At 53.7% G+C, this 17,138-nt stretch overlaps 3 protein-coding genes across 3 annotated transcripts; 2 read left to right on the top strand and 1 right to left on the bottom strand.

Annotated features, from left to right (window-relative positions):
* The first annotated feature begins 88 nt into the window (after positions 1 to 88).
* On the top strand, positions 89 to 9,615 carry Esrra (estrogen related receptor alpha). Its single transcript, XM_021642267.2, has 7 exons — positions 89 to 286; positions 1,452 to 1,788; positions 6,463 to 6,579; positions 6,698 to 6,826; positions 7,757 to 7,924; positions 8,016 to 8,285; positions 8,589 to 9,615. Exons 2-7 carry the CDS (start codon positions 1,464 to 1,466, stop codon positions 8,846 to 8,848), a joined length of 1,269 nt encoding a protein of 422 aa, XP_021497942.1. The 5' UTR covers positions 89 to 286; positions 1,452 to 1,463; the 3' UTR covers positions 8,849 to 9,615.
* Positions 9,564 to 10,594, bottom strand: Trmt112 (tRNA methyltransferase activator subunit 11-2). Its single transcript, XM_021642269.2, has 4 exons — positions 10,315 to 10,594; positions 10,126 to 10,227; positions 9,924 to 10,013; positions 9,564 to 9,839 (listed from the first exon to the last, which is right to left on the bottom strand). Exons 1-4 carry the CDS (start codon positions 10,390 to 10,392, stop codon positions 9,732 to 9,734), a joined length of 378 nt encoding a protein of 125 aa, XP_021497944.1. The 5' UTR covers positions 10,393 to 10,594; the 3' UTR covers positions 9,564 to 9,731.
* Positions 10,595 to 10,851: 257 nt separating this feature from the next.
* On the top strand, positions 10,852 to 13,802 carry Prdx5 (peroxiredoxin 5). The gene is made up of 6 exons (XM_021642268.2): positions 10,852 to 11,105; positions 12,215 to 12,349; positions 12,855 to 12,986; positions 13,261 to 13,299; positions 13,415 to 13,476; positions 13,557 to 13,802. The coding sequence occupies exons 1-6, from the start codon at positions 10,944 to 10,946 to the stop codon at positions 13,660 to 13,662; spliced, it is 636 nt and encodes a 211-aa protein (XP_021497943.1). The 5' UTR covers positions 10,852 to 10,943; the 3' UTR covers positions 13,663 to 13,802.
* Positions 13,803 to 17,138: the final 3,336 nt, after the last annotated feature.

The following is a 17,138-nucleotide window of genomic DNA, read 5'->3' as shown; positions in this document are numbered from 1 at the left end:
GGCACGCAGGCGCCGCCCGCCTCCTTACTATATTAGCATAGGGCGCCTGGCCCCACCCCCTGTTTTGCATGCGCAGGCCGACCCCGCCTCCGCTGTCAGCTGGAGGAAGCGGAGTAGGAAGCGGCCGCGATGTCCTTTTGTGTCCTACAAGCAGCCAGCGGCGCCGCCGAGTGAGGGGGACGCAGCGCGGCGGGGCGGTGCGGCCGGAGGAGGCGGCCCCCGCTCACCCCGGCGCTCCGGGCTGCTCGGCCCCCATGCCTGCCCGCCAGCCCTGCCGGAGCCCCAGGTCCGGGGGCGGAGGGGAGCGCGGCCGCGGGGGTGGGCGGGCGCGGCGGGGGCCATGTGCGAGAGCAGGCGGGGGGCGGGCTGCGGGCGGGGTCGCGCTCGGTGGCGGCCGGGTCAGGACTAGCTTCGGGTCCTGGCCTCGGGTTAGTATCGGCCTCGGAGCGAGCCCCCGGGCAGCGTTCAGCTTGATCCTTGAGCATTGCGGGAGTCCTCGGGTGGGCTGGGGTTGAAAGGGGCCCTAGAGGCCACGTGGGGGCGCTTGCAGGGGCTTTCGGCCACCCGTTTCTCTGGGTCATAGGTCACCGTAGCGCGGGGGAGAACTTCTTCCTTGTCGCCTCTTCTTACTTCCTGATAACCTGATAGAAGTCCCCCGCGGGCAGTGGGGGAGGGGAGACAAGTAACTTCAGGCAACTTCCATAGGTGTGCGCAGGTTGGGGGGCCACCCCCGGAGGTCGCGGGAGGTGGTGGACTCTGCGGCAGCTGGAGTGTTAAGAATGAACCATGCAGGCCCGGGGTGCAAGGAGGTGGAGCCGCGCCCTACACGGCGTGGCCGGCCTGGGATTGCTAATGCAGGAGGGGGTAGCGTGTCAGAGGTGAGAGGTTCTCTCACAGGAGTCTGGAGAGTGATTATCAGACTTTAATGTGAGTCTGCTTATGAGTGTGCTCCTTTGCTGGGAGTATGTGTGAACTGACTGGTTAAAGGCCATGTGTGAGAGGAGAGAGTGAGCATGTGTTGACATGTGGAAACTCCTGAGAGAGTGGCCACATCCCCCACCCCCGCCCCCTCGGTTCCTCAGTACCCAGTACTTGGGAGCACGTAGATGGAGCCCTCCCAATATCTGGAGAAAACTGTGAAGAGGTATCATGCTTATGTTCGGGGGTTGAGAGCTCCCTGCAGGTCGAGGTTAACTCCTGCTCCTGGCTTGGGTGGGAGCTAGACTTGCCAAACCTCTCCCAGGTTCCCGAGAGGAGGACCTGCTGTCAGTTACTGGCCCCAGAGGCTCTGTTCCCATGGCGACAGCTGGGGGCCGTCTTCATGGGCAGCCCTTCCTTGGACTCTGCTTCCTTCCTCTCCTTGGCTGAGCCTGAAAGCCTGGCCCAGGCCCAGTGTTGCCCAACCCATGTGGCAGGGTGCTCCCTGTGACCCTGATGGTCTTTCCCTGCAGGTGACCAGCACCATGTCCAGCCAGGTGGTGGGCATCGAGCCTCTCTACATCAAGGCAGAGCCAGCCAGCCCTGACAGCCCAAAGGGTTCCTCAGAGACTGAGACCGAACCCCAGGTGACCCTGGCCCCGGGTCCAGCTCCAGCCCGCTGCCTTCCAGGGCACAAGGAGGAGGAGGATGGGGAGGGGGCAGGATCTGGAGAGCAGGGCAGTGGGAAGCTGGTGCTCAGCTCTCTGCCCAAGCGCCTCTGCCTGGTCTGTGGGGATGTGGCCTCCGGCTACCACTACGGTGTGGCATCCTGTGAGGCCTGCAAAGCCTTCTTCAAGAGGACCATCCAGGGTGAGCCCCTACCCCATCCCCTGCTTCTGTGCCCTTTGCCCTGTACCCTTTGGGCCTGGCACCTTCCAGCTGGTACAGTGCTGCATGCAGAGGCCCTGAGCCTGTCTGGTGCTGCTTGAGGTTGGCAGTCTGGAGTTTGAATTTCCTTGTACTTCTGAGGGACATCATTGTTTTAAAGAGGCATGATGGCTGGGAATGTAGCTGTAGTTAAGTAGAATGCTTGTGGAGCTTGAAGGAGGCTCTAGCTTCTGTCCTCAGCACCATATAAACCAGGTGTGATGTACACCTAAAACTCTCAGGTCTTTGGAGGTAGAATTAGGAGCATCAGAAACTCAAGATCATCATTAACTACATAGTAAGTTGAAGGCCAACTGGGGCTATGTGAAAGTGTTGATCCTTCATCCTTCTCAAAAAAAAAAAAAAAAAAAAGGCTGGGCAGTGGTGGCACATGCCTTTAATTCCAGCACTCTGGAGGCAGAGGCAGGCGCCTGGTCTACAGAGTGAGTTCCAGGATAGCCAGGGCTACACAGAAAAGTCCTGTCTCAGAGAATCCCCCCCCCACACACACACACAAAAAGCTATTAGCATAGGTTGCCAGATTGGATTGGAATGGGATATCAGCCAGGATGACCTGTTACAAAACTTTGCTCCTGACTTTCTTAGTAGCTGCCTGCTAATCCCCATTTCAGCACAGAATCACTTTTCTTGATTCCTCCAAAGCATGACACTACCAACTTAGGGAAGGTTTTTAATGGGTAACTGATAAAGGTTTGTTGTAATTTAGCATCCAGCTTTAAAAACATAGGGTTTTCCACTCTTCAGCCACTGATTTTTTTTCTCTCTCTCTTTCACCCAGGAGAGCATGTAAGAATTTGAGGACAAGATGAAAATATTGATGTGAACATTCTCTGGGGCTGGCCTTTTATTTTTATGCAACTATTGGTTACTTTGAGGCTATAACATAATTTACAAAAAAAAAATATTCTTTTGAGACATTATCTTATTATGTAGCTGGCCTGGAACTTAATGTGTCGTCCAGGCCTAGAACTCTCCATTCTTTTGCCTCAGACTCCCAGGAGTGCCATGGTTACAGGCAGACACCACTGTAGCGGATTTTAAATCTTCCTTGTGTATGCTTGTGCGCCTGCACTCACTGTACGTTAGAGGTCAGAGGGTAACTTGGGGCAGTAGTTTCTTGGCAGCCACCATCTGGGACTTGAGGATTGAACTCAGGTTTGGCAGCAAGTGCCCTTACCTACTGAATCATCTTGCCAGGCCTCAGCCGGTTTAGAACATTGTTTTTCTTGAGTGTTTGGCCTGTGCTAGGTACTGCCCCCTTTTACCTTCAGGATCTCAGCCCCCCATTGCAACCCTGTGAAAGGGCCAGTGGTGAGAGCCGAAGCAGAGGGAGGCTTTTGTAGCTCCCCCGTCCTCGGGGAGAAAGCGACAGCCCTGGTGTTTGGTGCATGATCAGAGCTGAGCTCTTACACTTGAGACTGCTGCCTCTGTATCAATAGTGACTTGGACTTTGGACCACTAATAGTGACATTCCAGTGAGGTATTTTGTGCGGTTTTTGTTGTTTTGAGACAGGGTTTCACTGTGTAGCCCTGGCTGTCCTGGAACTCACTCTGTACGCCAGGCTGGCCCTGAATTCACAGCGATCTGCCTGTCTCTGCTTCCCAAATATTTTGATTAAAGGTGTTAATGTGTAGCCATGATTGGTTACTAGTGAGTTCTGAGTTGGCTCAAGTGCACCAGTCTAAACTGCTTCTTGCTGGCCAGAGTGAGGTGCCTCCCATCCACCTTCCTCTGACAGCGCTAAACCTAAATGCTGTAAATTACCCTCATTCATTTTTCTTTCTTCTCGCTCTCGCTGGCTACATTTTCTCAACCCACCTTCTAAAGTATGATTATTTTGGAGGGTGAGGGAGATTGCTAGTGATGGAACTCAGGGCCTCAAGAATGCTAACCACACACCACACCAATGAGCTACACTCAAGTATGTGTTTTTTATCATGCCAGCTTTACAGTTAGGAAAACTGAGAGCTCATAGGTATTAGGAGTAGGAAGAACACTGGGGTGGTGGTGGCACATGCCTTTAATCCCAGCACTCAGAGGCAGGCAGATCTTTATGAGTTCAAGGCTAGGCTGGTCTACAGAGTGAGTTCTAGGATAGCCAGGACTACACAGTTAAACCCTGTTTAAAAAACCAAAACAAACAAACAAACAAAAACAACAACAACAACAAAAAAGGATAGGAAGTATATAAGATCAAGATCACAGTTGAAACTCAGGAGGCGGAGACAGGTGGATCTCTCTTCATTTGAGGCTACCCTGATCACAGGAAGACCCTGGGCAGACAAAGCTATAAAGAGAGACCCAAGTCTCAAACACATAAATACATAAATAAGCCACAGGTGATAAGTTCCCACAGTCCAGGCTGGCTTCCATCTTAAGATTCTCCTCCCTTGAGTTACAGGCGGGTGCCCTAGCACCCAGATTGTCCTTTGCTCTTTACTACCCTGGCCTGTGTTCCAGACATATCTGGGACTGAGGCTGGGGAGGTGAAGCTGACTTGGTCAGAACTGTCCTGTCTGATTTGTAGCATGTGTTGGAAGGCAAGGAGCAGGCCCAGGGCTGCAGGGCGGCTTCCCTGAGGAGGCATCTTTAGCTGAGTGTAGCAGCCCTGCGGGCTATAGGAGGAGAGAAGCATGAAAGGCCTGCTGGCTCCTTGTGTGCTTTGGTCCTTGGGACAGCCCTGTGAAGCCGAGGGGGCCATGGGCAGCTACTCACATCAGGCTTTAGGATTTGCCTTGGGGAAAGCTGGAGCCAAGCTGACCCTGAGTAAGTTGAGAGAGAACACACAGGGCACAATGGCATTCGTCTAATGCCAGCCTTTGAGAGACTGAAGCAAGAGGATTATGAGTTCAAGGCAACTTGGACTACATATGGAATACACATGGGCTATAGCAAGACACTGTCTTCCCTGGTGTGGTGGCACATGCCTGTGATTTTAGCATTTGATAGTTAAGAGGCTAGCCTGGGCTACATCTAACACTAATTCAAAAAAGGGGCAGGGGCTAAGGAGATGGCACATTTGGTAGTGTCTGCTGTCCAAGCAACAGGACCTGAATCAGATGCTTGGTATTCACATAAAAGTCTCATGTTGAGAAGCACCATCAGCAGGTTTGAGCCACTTTAGTTGAGTTGGTGACCTCCAGGTTCAGTGAGAGAGCCTGGTTTCAAAATATAAAGAGAAGTGAGGCTTACTGGGCACACTTTTATCCCAATGCTCAGGAGGCAGAAGTGAGGCCAGCCTTAATATAGTGAATTTAAGGCCAACAAAGGCTCCATAGTGAGACCCTGTCTCAGAAGGAAAAAAGTGGAGAGCCACTGAAGGAGACACCTTACATGAACCCAGGGCTTCCACATACATATCCACATGTACATGCAACCACACACAATCCCACAAAAACTTAAAGCCAAACAGCCGGGTATGGTGGCTTATGCCCATGAGACTGATGCAGGTTTGTTGCCAAGTCAAGACTAGCCTGTGCTAAGGTGTGAAACTCACAAATGAAAGCCCAGCTATCCAACCAAAACAAAACAAGCTGAAAGCCACAGGGTAACCGAACACACGTGTTATGTCTCAGATGGTGTTAAGGCCTGAGGGTTTCTGCAGGCCAGAAGTGGCTGCAGAGACGGATTTGTCACAAGATGTTCAGGAAAGGCCTCTCCAAGGTGATAGGTAAGGGAGCAAATGTGGCTGTCAGGGCCAGAGCTCAGACAGGGAACAGAATGCCTTGAGGCTGACCCTGTCTGAGGAGTATGCAGTACAGATCAAAATTAGAAAAGATGGTTGTCCTGGGCCGTGAGAACCTTTAGGATACTGCTCCTATGCAGAGAATAGAGACAGCAGAAGCTTAGTGAACCACAATGGTGACAGGTCAGGTTGGTTCTGGTGGGTAAGAAGGTGAGACTGCCAACACTGCCAGTGGTTTGGATATTGGTTAAGAGGAAGGAAAGATACTCCCCAGGTTTCTTGAGCAGTGGAAGGTGGTTGCAGGCTTGACAAAGGTGGAGTTTTTGTACAGCAGGGTGGACTGAAGGATCCTCAGGGTATCCTGGGGCCCACTGCACGTAGCGCACCCCACTGTTCAGGCTAGAGACGCAAACCTGAAGGTCTTGGAGGTAGAGAGAGTGAGAGTAGGACAGCCCTAGGGGCTGACAGAAGGTGGGAGGACCAGGAGAGCCTGTCCTAAACCATAGGGCTACTAGAGGGTGGAGGACCAGGAGAGCCTGTCCTGGAAGCAAAGGAAGACAGCAGGGTTTCTGTGAGTAGAATGTGATGCTTTAGGCAAGGGAGCTGAGGACTCAGTGGAGTCCTGGGTTTGGCCTGAAGGCACTGTGGCCCTTGGCAGCAGATGAGGAGCCCAGAAGTAGGATTTCAGGGCATGTATGCAGCTTGACCTCTGGGGCTCTGCCTCACCCAAGCAGGGTTCCCCCAGCCCAGTGGCTGTTCCCCTCTCTGCCCTGCTCATGGCATCCTGCTCTCCCTTCCTCCCCATACCCCCAGACTGGTGCTTGCCTGGGGTGAGTCAGGGCTCTCCCGTCATCTGGGCCCCCTCCGGGCTCTGGGAGGCTGCCACTGGAGCCCTGCCTCTTCCTGGCAGGGAGCATCGAGTACAGCTGTCCGGCCTCCAATGAGTGTGAGATCACCAAGCGGAGACGCAAGGCCTGTCAGGCCTGCCGCTTCACCAAGTGCCTGCGGGTGGGCATGCTCAAGGAGGGTGAGCGCTGGGCAGTGCCTGGGGGAGATGGGGGTGGTCCAGGAGGTTGGGGGTGGGGGGGAAGTAGGGCTCTGTGGGGCAAGTATTTCATGAACACAGTCTGGCTCTATAATCAAAGGCGTGCGTCTGGACCGTGTCCGGGGTGGGCGACAGAAGTACAAGCGGCGGCCAGAGGTGGACCCATTGCCTTTCCCAGGCCCCTTCCCTACTGGTCCTCTGGCAGTAGCTGGAGGACCCCGGAAGACAGGTGAGACCTTGTGTTCCTAAGCTTTGGGGTGGTGGTGGGGCAGCCATTGGAGAGGCCTGTTTGGTTTCCTTATATTTCCTGGGACCCAGGTCTTACCTTCTTTCATTTCTTCCCAAAAGAAAATTATGAAAATGTCTTCATGAACTGAAGACGCAGCCCTGGGTTTGATCCTTATCACTGCATACATCATGCACACTTTAATACCAGCACTCAGGAGGCAAACCAGGATTGGGAGTTTGGGGTCATAGCTGGCTGTATAGTGTGTTCAAGGACAGTAAACTACTACACAGGTCAGACACCCAGGTGGAAGCCTGCCCAGGAAGGCAATGTCTTAGGGTTTCTGTTGCAGTGATAAACACCATGACCTAAAGCAACTTAGGAAGGGTTTATTTCAGCTGACAACCCTCAGGTCACAGTCCATCACTGAGGGAAGTCAGGGCAGGAACTCAAGGCAGGAGCTGCTAAGCGGCCATGGAAGAAGGTTGCTTACTGGCTTAATCCTCTTGCTCAGCCTTTGTTACACTGCTGAGACCCACCTGCCTGGGAATGACACCGCCCAAGGCTGATGGGGCTCTTCTACATCAATCATTACTCAAGGCATTTTCTCAGTTAAGATTTCCTCTTCCCGGAGATATGTATGGGTCAAGTTGACAAAACAAATCAGTAGAGAGGGATTCTTTCTTTCTTTTAGGGTGTTGGGGAACCAGGGCCTCCTAAATGTTAAGACTGGGGCTGTCTGTAAACACCACCCAAGCCTCAGGGAGAGATTTTCTAGTGTTCACAGCCTCTCTCTTAGGAAGCGAGCACTGTGGCTTCTGGCTTAGCAGCGATGCTCAAGGAGGGCCAGAGGGAAATGCCTGGGCTCTTGAGGGGCTCCGGAGGTCTGCCGGATCTGTGTTCATGACTCTGGTCCTGTACCTGTCACTGTAGCCCCAGTAAATGCTTTGGTGTCTCACCTGCTGGTGGTTGAGCCTGAGAAGCTGTACGCCATGCCTGACCCAGCAAGCCCCGATGGACACCTCCCTGCCGTGGCCACTCTCTGTGACCTTTTTGATCGAGAAATAGTGGTCACCATCAGCTGGGCCAAGAGCATCCCAGGTAAAGGGTCTGGTGGTCAGCATCCCCAGACAGGTAGACCACATTGGAGCCTGCTGCATTCTTGACCTGTCCTATCTGCCCTGCCCTCCAGGCTTCTCCTCACTGTCACTGTCTGACCAGATGTCAGTACTGCAGAGTGTGTGGATGGAGGTGCTGGTGCTGGGTGTGGCCCAGCGCTCACTGCCACTGCAGGACGAGCTGGCCTTTGCTGAGGACTTGGTCCTGGATGAAGAGGGGGCACGGGCAGCTGGCCTGGGGGATCTAGGGGCAGCCTTGCTGCAGCTGGTGCGGCGGCTGCAAGCACTGCGGCTGGAGCGGGAAGAGTACGTCCTGCTGAAGGCGCTGGCCCTTGCCAATTCTGGTGAGTATCCAGACACATGCAGCTCTCCCCATAAGGCCCCCCAACTGTCAGTGATGGTGCACGGTCCCTTTTTGTAGATAAGGACAACTGGGGCTTAATTACTGAAAATCACCAAGTAAGCCAACATCCTAGCACTGTGCTGACAAGGAAATAGTGGAAGGGGATGTGTGGAGGTCGTGAGGTGGCCACAGGTGAGAAAGGGTGGGCCCTGGCTCACAGGCAGAGCAGCGAAGTCTATCACCCCACCCAGCGGTGCCCAACTGCCCTTTAGTCACCTCAGCCAATGCCTCTCTCCCCTCCTAGACTCTGTGCATATTGAAGATGCTGAGGCTGTGGAGCAGCTGCGTGAAGCCCTGCACGAGGCCCTGCTGGAGTATGAAGCTGGCCGGGCTGGCCCTGGAGGGGGTGCTGAGCGGAGGCGGGCAGGCAGGCTGCTGCTCACACTGCCACTCCTCCGCCAGACAGCAGGCAAAGTCCTGGCCCATTTCTATGGGGTGAAGCTGGAGGGCAAGGTGCCCATGCACAAGCTGTTTTTGGAAATGCTTGAGGCCATGATGGACTGAGGCAAGGGGTGGGACAGGGTGGGGTGGCTGGCAGGATCTGCCCAGCATGGGGTATTAGCCCCAAGGGGGCAAAGCTGGAGTCTGGGCAGTGCCACAGCCTGCTGGCAGGGCCAGGGCAATGCCATCCGCCCCTGGGAGCAGGCTTCATGCCCTCCCCTCCCCCCTCTAGGGGGCTGTCAGAAGCCAGGAAAGTGAATGCCCAGGTGTGGGCACAGTGCTGCCCCTTGCAAGCCATAACGTGCCCCCAAGAGTGCCGGGGGCCCTTGCGGAAGCCATAGGGGGCTGCAGGGGATGTGTGGGAGGCAGAAACTGATCTCAGGGAGGGAAGGGGATGGAGGCCACAGTCTCCCAGTGGGTGATGCTTTGCTGCTGCTTAATCCGACCTCCTCTCCAGAGCAGAGGGGGGCTTGGAAAGCAAAGGCCCCTGTCCCTTCGCTCCTCTCCTCATTCGCATTGGGCATTAGTGCCCCCCCTTGAAGCAATAACTCCAAGCAGGCTCCAGCCCCTGGACCCCTGGGGTGGCCAGGGACCCCTATCAGCTCCCACCTCCAGGGGTGGGGGACAGCACTGCCTCTATGCCCTGCAGAGCAATAACACTATATTTATTTTTGGGTTTGGCCAGGGAGGCGCAGGGCCATGGGGCAAGCCGGGGCCCAGAGCCCTTGGCTGTACAGAGACTCTATTTTAATGTATATTTGCTGCAAAGAGAAACCGCTTTTGGTTTTGAACCTTTAATGAGAAAAAAAATATACTATGGAGCTCAAGAACACGGTGGTCAGTGAGTCACTTGGGGGGAGATCGGGGTCACACATGACATACCTAGTTAACAGACTATACAACAGATACACACGGTCACAAAATGCCAAAGTGGTGACCAGCCAGGCTACGTCTCAGTCTCCTCATCATTCAGCAGCATATTGGGGATTCCTCGGCTGATGGGGAAAAGACGACCCGATTCAGGGCATTGCAAGGTGCCCTCCAGTACATCAACCTGAGGGGGGGAGTAGGGCAAAGCTGAGCATAGAGAGCCTCCATCTCAGAGGATTCGGCAGGTGATGATGGGCAGGATTCTCACCTCAAGCAACACGTGGTGCATCTTCCTCAAAAATGTCTCGTCGTGCTCATAACCTTCAGTGGGCTCTTTGGGTACCTCGGCCAGGTTTAACTGTGGAAAGGAGGCTTACGTGGTCACCGGGCATGCAAACACCACTCCCGCCCTGGCAGGAAAGTGGGCCAGAGCCCGCCCCCGGGGGTGACAGAAGAGGCGGGATCCTCACAGTGTCCGCCGCCTGCACAAGCGCCGCCCACTCCACTTTGGGGATCATCCGCGCCACGAAGTTGGGGTTGAACTCCACGGGGTTGATGCGGACCTCGGTGGCCTGCGGGGAGGAAAGGTTTACCAAGGTAGAGCCGGGTCCCGGTGTCTCTATCCTGAGCCACAGGGCGGCAAACGTTCGTACAAGTACCTGCAGGCGCAGCGGGAAGCCACGCGTGCCCACGCCCCGCACATGGGAGCTCAGGAGATTGTGAGTGAGCAGTTTCATGTTGCCACCCTGGAGCGCGCGAGACCGGAACCGGAAGGAGTCCGCACTTTATGCCACTTCCGCTGTTGGAGCAGTTGGACACTGCCGTTCCGGAAGTGGCGAGCTTACTGGAACTTTTGGGGCTTTGCGGTCGCAGAGGGATGGGGAAGACTGTGCTGGGTCAAGTCTTGATACCGGAAGTGTTTCTCCGGGAGCTTGCCACGCCGCTCGCGGTAAAACGTACGTACAATGCAAATCACATGCAAAGCGGCTGCACTGCCGGGCTTTCATTGAGTGTAAAACAAGCACATTTGAGGCTTAGCCAGATTGTCCCCCGACTCCTCTTTGCACCTAACGGGTCAGAAACTGTTGCATCGGTAAAGTAGGCATTTCTTTCTGCGTACAAATAAGGCACAGGACCCTTGGAAGCCCCGTTGCGTCATTAAGCGTCACGGCCCAGCCCCTATAAGCCAGTGCGGTGGGTGCGGCGAGCTGGAGTGGGCGGAGTGATCTGAGCACCCACCTCCGGTAGGCAGAGCTGTCCGCGGGTGGGCCGTACCGGCGGGGAGGGCATGGTGCCGCCAGGGCTACGAGTGCTGGGCAGTACAGCCGGTTTGGTGCTCCGTTCAGCGGCTACCTGGACGTGCGCGGCAAGCAGAGCAGGCCGGAAGGCAGCAGCGTGTGTCAGGGCCCGCAGCTTCAGCAGCGCCGCTGTAGCCATGGCTCCGATCAAGGTGACCCGGTGGGGACTCGGGCTGTCCTCCTTGATGCTTTCTTCCTGTCATGCCTTCTGCAAGACCCTCGCGCTGTCCCTTCATCCTGGGATATTCCTTGAGCCGCCCTCTCACATCAACTATGCGACGTCCGGGGACAAATCCCCGTTATTTTCCACCGACCGAATGCTGTGTCATTTTTCACATGTAGTCGCTTAGTGACAGGGTCTGTGTTTCCCACTGCTGTCTCCCCCCTGAATGCTTTCCCCCTCCCGGATTGGATTTGTGTGTCTGTGTGTGTGTGTGTGTGTGTGTGTGTTCGTCTTCCTGGGAGCTTCTTGAACCTACCCCCTCTCCTATTCCTATTCATCATTATATATTCCTGGCTGACCTCGAACTCCTAGATATCCACCTGCCTCGGCTTCTGGAGTGTTGGGATTAAAAGTCCCTTTCTTTAAAAATCCATCAATCAAACAAACAAACCCTTCTTAATATGTATTTAGTGTGTGTTTGGTAACGCATGTGGGCATATGGAGGCCAGTCTGTCTTTCTACCATGTCCATTGTGGGGATAAAACTCAGGCGATCAGGCTTGGTGGCAAGCCCCGTTATCAGCCTCCCCCTACCCCTCCCCTTTTTTTTTTCTCCTATGGTTCCAGGAAGCTTCCAGGAGGCTTGACACTCTCTACCTACTCTGAGAGCCTGTGTCCTGAACACTTTGGCTTGGACATCTTCTCTGGCTTTCCAACACTTTCCTTTTGTTCTGTGGACAGGATTTTCCCCCTCCCTGTTGCCAGGCGCTTTCTCAACCTCAGGACAGCTCTCCACAACTCCTCTGTGCAATGATCGTGTTGGGTGGCTGGTTTACCCAGCATTGCAACACTTTGGCAAGTCTCTCCCTTTCTCTGTTGCCACCAACTGGTCTTAAGCAGAGCGAGGCTTGCTTGAAACTTGTAAGATGTTGGGCAACTGGGAGATACGGGGGACAGAGGACAGAGATGGACCCCTGGAAAGTGACAGGCGGCACTTTATTGGCTGGGTGTCAGCACTGGGTCCATCAAGGTTTGAATGCCTGGCTGTGGTTTACTGGGCCTCTCTTTACTTGGTTTACCCTGGAGTCCTTGTCTCCAGGTGGGAGATGCCATCCCCTCAGTGGAGGTTTTTGAAGGGGAGCCTGGAAAGAAGGTGAACCTCGCAGAGCTGTTCAAGGACAAGAAAGGGGTGCTGTTTGGAGTCCCTGGTGCATTTACACCTGGCTGTTCTAAGGTGAGGCTGCTCCTTTCCAGAATCAGAAACTGGGACCAGGAATGTGGGAGAAAAGGGCCCTGGTTAAGTCTAACAGCTCTGAGTGATCCTGCTGGTGGAAGCACTGTGAAAATTACTTGGGGACTTGGGCTGATGAGACAAAGTTTTGCCTTTGGGATTTCATCATCTGGACCATAGATTTTTAGGCTCAAGCTTCCTTGTAGCCAAGGCAAAAAGGAAGTGGCATGCTTCACACTGGTTTCCTGAGCCTTTTCAGAGGTATTAGGAAACAGGAGGAACACCAGCAGTTCTCTCTCTCTCCTCGCTCTCGCTCTCGCTCTCTCTCTCTCTCTCTCTCTCTCTCTGGTTTTTCGAGACAGGGTTTCTGTGTGTAGCCTCGACTATACTGGACTCTGTAGACCAGGCTGGCCTTGAACTCATAGCGATCCACCTGCCCCTGCTGGGATTACAGGCATGTGCCCTTCTCAGTAGTTGTCTCTCTTTTGACACTTTGTTCCCCTCTTAGACCCACCTGCCTGGGTTTGTGGAGCAAGCTGGAGCTCTGAAGGCCAAGGGAGTGCAAGTGGTGGCCTGTCTGAGTGTTAATGATGTCTTCGTGACCGAAGAGTGGGGTCGAGCCCACAAGGCGGAAGGCAAGGTGAGGTGTGGGGCCGGTGAGCAGTCAGGGCCAGGTAGGTGGTTTCCTTGTCTTTTATTACAGTATATTTCCTCATTTTGGGTGTGGGGTGGGCGCCCATGCCATGGTGCACAAGTGGAAGTTGGAGGATAACCTGGGAGGGAGACTTGGTTCTGTCCTCCTACCATGTGGGGTTCTGAGACTGAACTCAGGTTGTCAGGCTTGGCACCAAGCACCTTACTCCCTGAGCCATCTCTGGAGGTTTCCTTGTGACACCGATTCCCCTCTCCCTCAGGTTCGGCTCCTGGCTGACCCCACTGGAGCCTTTGGGAAAGTGAGTGTACTACCCCTCCTCTAGCTTGCAGTTGGTCCTGGAGGGGTGTGTTGTGTGGGGAGCAGCCCCCAGCCTGTTTGGGGGTTCCTGACACCTGTCTCTGTCTGGCCTCTAGGAGACAGATTTGTTACTGGATGATTCTTTGGTGTCTCTCTTTGGGAATCGCCGGCTGAAGAGGTAAAGTGGAAGCATTCCCCCTTGGCACTGTGGGCCCTGGCTGCTGCCTGGGCTTCTGCAGCTGTACCTCTTTCTGGCAGGTTCTCCATGGTGATAGACAATGGCATAGTGAAGTCACTGAACGTGGAACCAGATGGCACAGGCCTCACCTGCAGCCTGGCCCCCAACATCCTCTCACAGCTCTGAAGGTGGCTAGATAATGGTCCTCTACCCCTCCCATCTCTCTCACTTAGCCCTGGGCCAAATGAGCTAGCGCCCCCTCATGGGGTGGGGGGCACTTAACTAGAACCTTCACCGTATTTCTGCAGTAAACAATCTAATTTGTGTCTTTGCCTCTGGTGTGGAATTGTCTGCTTTGCCCTTGCTCTTGGGGTAGCCACAGGTACAACTGAGGTCAGTGGCAGAAAGAAGAGCAACAGCCAGGACAGGTTTCTGGAAGGTAGCATCTAAACAGCCTAGAAGCTGAGAGAAAGCCAGAATTGGTTTTGCTTGGTACATCCTGGGACAGCTGGTGCTTGGTCTGGTCTAGGAGCTGCCTGATTCCATTTACTCCTTTTTTTTTTTTTTTTTTTTTTGGTTAGAGTTTCTCTGTGTAGCCTTGGCTGTCCTGGACTTTCTTTGTAGGCCAGGATTGACTCAAACTCACAAGAGATCTGCCTGCCTCTGCCTCCCTGAGTGCGAGGGCAGGGATTAAAGGTGAGTGCTACCACCACCTGGCCATCTATTTACTCTTAATACACAGAGCAGGAAGCTTTGCTTCAGGCCTTCCATCTTGCAGACTCCAGTTTCTCCAGGAGCACTCTGGGTACTGACTCGACTTCATCAGAGCACACAGTACCAGGCTGAACTTCCTGGGGGGAGGAGCCTGTGGTAGATGGGCATGAGGAGCCAAGGGCCAGGGACATCAGTAGGGCTTGGGCCCTCAGGAGATACAGAACCTGCTCCTGGCCCTTGGAATCCATGTTCGGGGCAGCAAGGGATAGCTGAAAAGCCCTTACTGTGTTTAGAAGGTTGTAGTCCAACAAGTAAACACTTAGAGAGCACCTGACTGATCTGTGTAGGCCTAGTGAGGAACATAACAGGCCTGTCCAGCACTCAGGACCAAGCTAGCTCTGCAGCAGCCAGATGATGGGAGGCCAGGCAGGGCGGAAGCAGCTTGCCTCCCAGCCTTCTCACACCACAGGACTTCTGCAGGGCACGAGTCAGATTCCAGTCTGAGCCAGTGTGAGGAGCTAGGAACTGGGAGGCAGAAGAGGGGCATTGAAAGATCTGTAATGGGATGCCAAGGGGAGGGTGCTGGGACAAGTGGAGCCAAGGGCTTGCAGGGGAGAGGCCTAGGTGGTAACTCTGTGCTCTCCTACTAAGGAGACCCATGACTCAGCTACCTGAATGGCCAGTGCACCCGTCTTTTCTCCTGAGATTCATCCCAGCCACCATTTTTTATTTTTAAAAGATTTTAATGTATTTATTATATATAAAATATTTTGACTACATGTATACCTGTATTCTAGAAGAGGGCAACAGATCTCATCATAGATGATTGTGAGCCACCATGTGGTTGCTGGGAATTGAACCCAGGACCTCTGGAAGAGCAGCCAGTGCTCTTAACCTCTGAGCCATCACTCCAGCCCAGCCATCATCCTTTATGTCACAGGTCACTTCTCATCTGTTCTTCTCAGATGTTTGGGTCACAGTGACCCTGACAGGCACAGTACTTGTTCCTTCCCAGATCTCATCCCTCAGATCTTTACGGTCCAATGAAGGAGTTGAGGAACAGGGCTTCCTCCCACAGGGTACTGCATGGACTAGTGCAGAGCACTGGCGCCTGAGCTGTGCCTCTTGTTCCTCCCTGCTGCTTCCGAGCACCTCAGCAGTCAGTCACTGTCACAGATGCCAACTTCCATTTCTCACTGGCTGCCTGTTTTTCTCCAAACTTGAAAGACCTGTCAAGAAGTGTCCCCTTCAGAGTCTGTTGCCACTGGCTGGGTCTCTAGGCTGAGAGAAAAGGATTTACAGGGCCCCAGTGGCACCTTAGGACAGCTTTGTGGGGGCTGGGGGCCCTGGTTGCACAGAGCCTGGGCTCGTCTTCCTGGGGTGGAATGTCCAGTGATTGAGCCAGCCCTGGTGCAGCTCCAGGCCCTTGAGTAGATGAACACCTGCCAGAAGAATGCAGTAAGCCTGGGCTTCAGGCCTGAGGTAAGGCTAGCCAGGCCCTGTATATTGGGCCTGAGGGCTTGGGAGGCCTGAGGCTACTGCACCTGGAAGAGAGATTGGTGTCTTTGCTGGACTATAGAGACCAAAGTGCCAATATTAAAACCAAATGATTGAACAAAATGTCCTAAAACAACCCAGACACACTTGCCTTGTGCTGCCAGACCAGGAAGCCTGAGGGTCAGCCATTAAGAGAGATATTTGGAGCTGGAGAGAGGCTCCAGTGGTCAAAAGCACTGGCTGTGCTTCTAGAGGACCTGGGTTCAATTCCAGTACCCACATGGTAGTTCACAACCATGTGGAACTCCAGTTGAGGGCTTCTGATGCCTTCCACTGTCATCTGTAGGCACTGTGCGCGTGTGCAGACATACCTGCAGGCACAACACCCCTACACTTAAGAAGGGGGGCCTGGCGTGGTAGCACATGCCTTTAATCCTGGCACTCAGGAAGCGGCCTAGCCTGGTCTGTAAATTGAGTTCCAGGACAGCCAGGGCTGTTCCACAGAGAGACCCCGTCTTGAAAAAGCCACTCCCTCCAAAAAAAAAAAATGGAAAAGAGGAAGATAGGATGAGAGGAAGGGAGAAGGAGAGAGAGGAAGAAAGAAGGAGAAGGAGAGGTTTGCCCTTCACTGGGTTCTGGTGTCCAGAGAGCAGCCTAAGGTGTTACATGTGGTAGGGTCTTATGTAGCCCAGGCTGGCCTCAAACTCCACACATGGCCATGGGTGACCTTGAACTCATTGTCTTGTTCACTTTTCAAGTGTTGCAATTACTGGTGGGACTACTGGGGGTGCATTCTTGAATCTTACCGATTTGCCGGTTTGAACGTGTTTTCACCTGAAGACCCAATATGGCTGCTGGAATTCCAGTCTCACACCTGTAGTCTGGCAAACGGAAGGGAATGCTGTAGTCTCTGCTTTAATTCCTGCCTGCCTGCAGGTCCCTGTCTTGGCTTCCCTCCACAATGGACTGTGTAAGCCAAATAAATCCTTCCCTCTCCGAGTTGTTTTTGGTCATGGCATTTTATCACAGCAACAGGAAGCAATCTGAGACCGTGCTGGACACCCTGTGTGTAGTGTCTTTTTCTTCTTTACATACTTGTGACATCGTTTAATTAATTAAACATTAGGTAGCCCAGTCTGGACTGGAGCTTGAAATCCTCCTGTCTCTGGGCTGGAGGGATGGCTCAATGGTTGGAGAGTACTGGCGGTTCTTCCAGAAGACCCAGGTTCAATTCCCAGCGCCCACGTGGCAGCTCACAACTGTCTGTAACTCCGAGATCTAACACCCTCACAGAAGTATACACGCAGACAAAACACCAGTGCACATAAAATAAATGATTAAAAAAAAATTCTCCTGTCTCAGCCTTGCATGTGCTGATTGTAGGAATAAACTACCCACCGACAAAGTGTAAGTTAGGCACAGTGCAATCGTGTGTGCCTATGCGCACACAA

The sequence above is a fragment of the Meriones unguiculatus genome, chromosome 1 (assembly GCF_030254825.1).
Source record: "Meriones unguiculatus strain TT.TT164.6M chromosome 1, Bangor_MerUng_6.1, whole genome shotgun sequence".
Taxonomy (NCBI): Eukaryota; Metazoa; Chordata; class Mammalia; order Rodentia; family Muridae; genus Meriones; species Meriones unguiculatus.
Note: the sequence above shows the minus strand (reverse complement) of the source record. Positions and strands in the feature narration are given on the sequence as shown.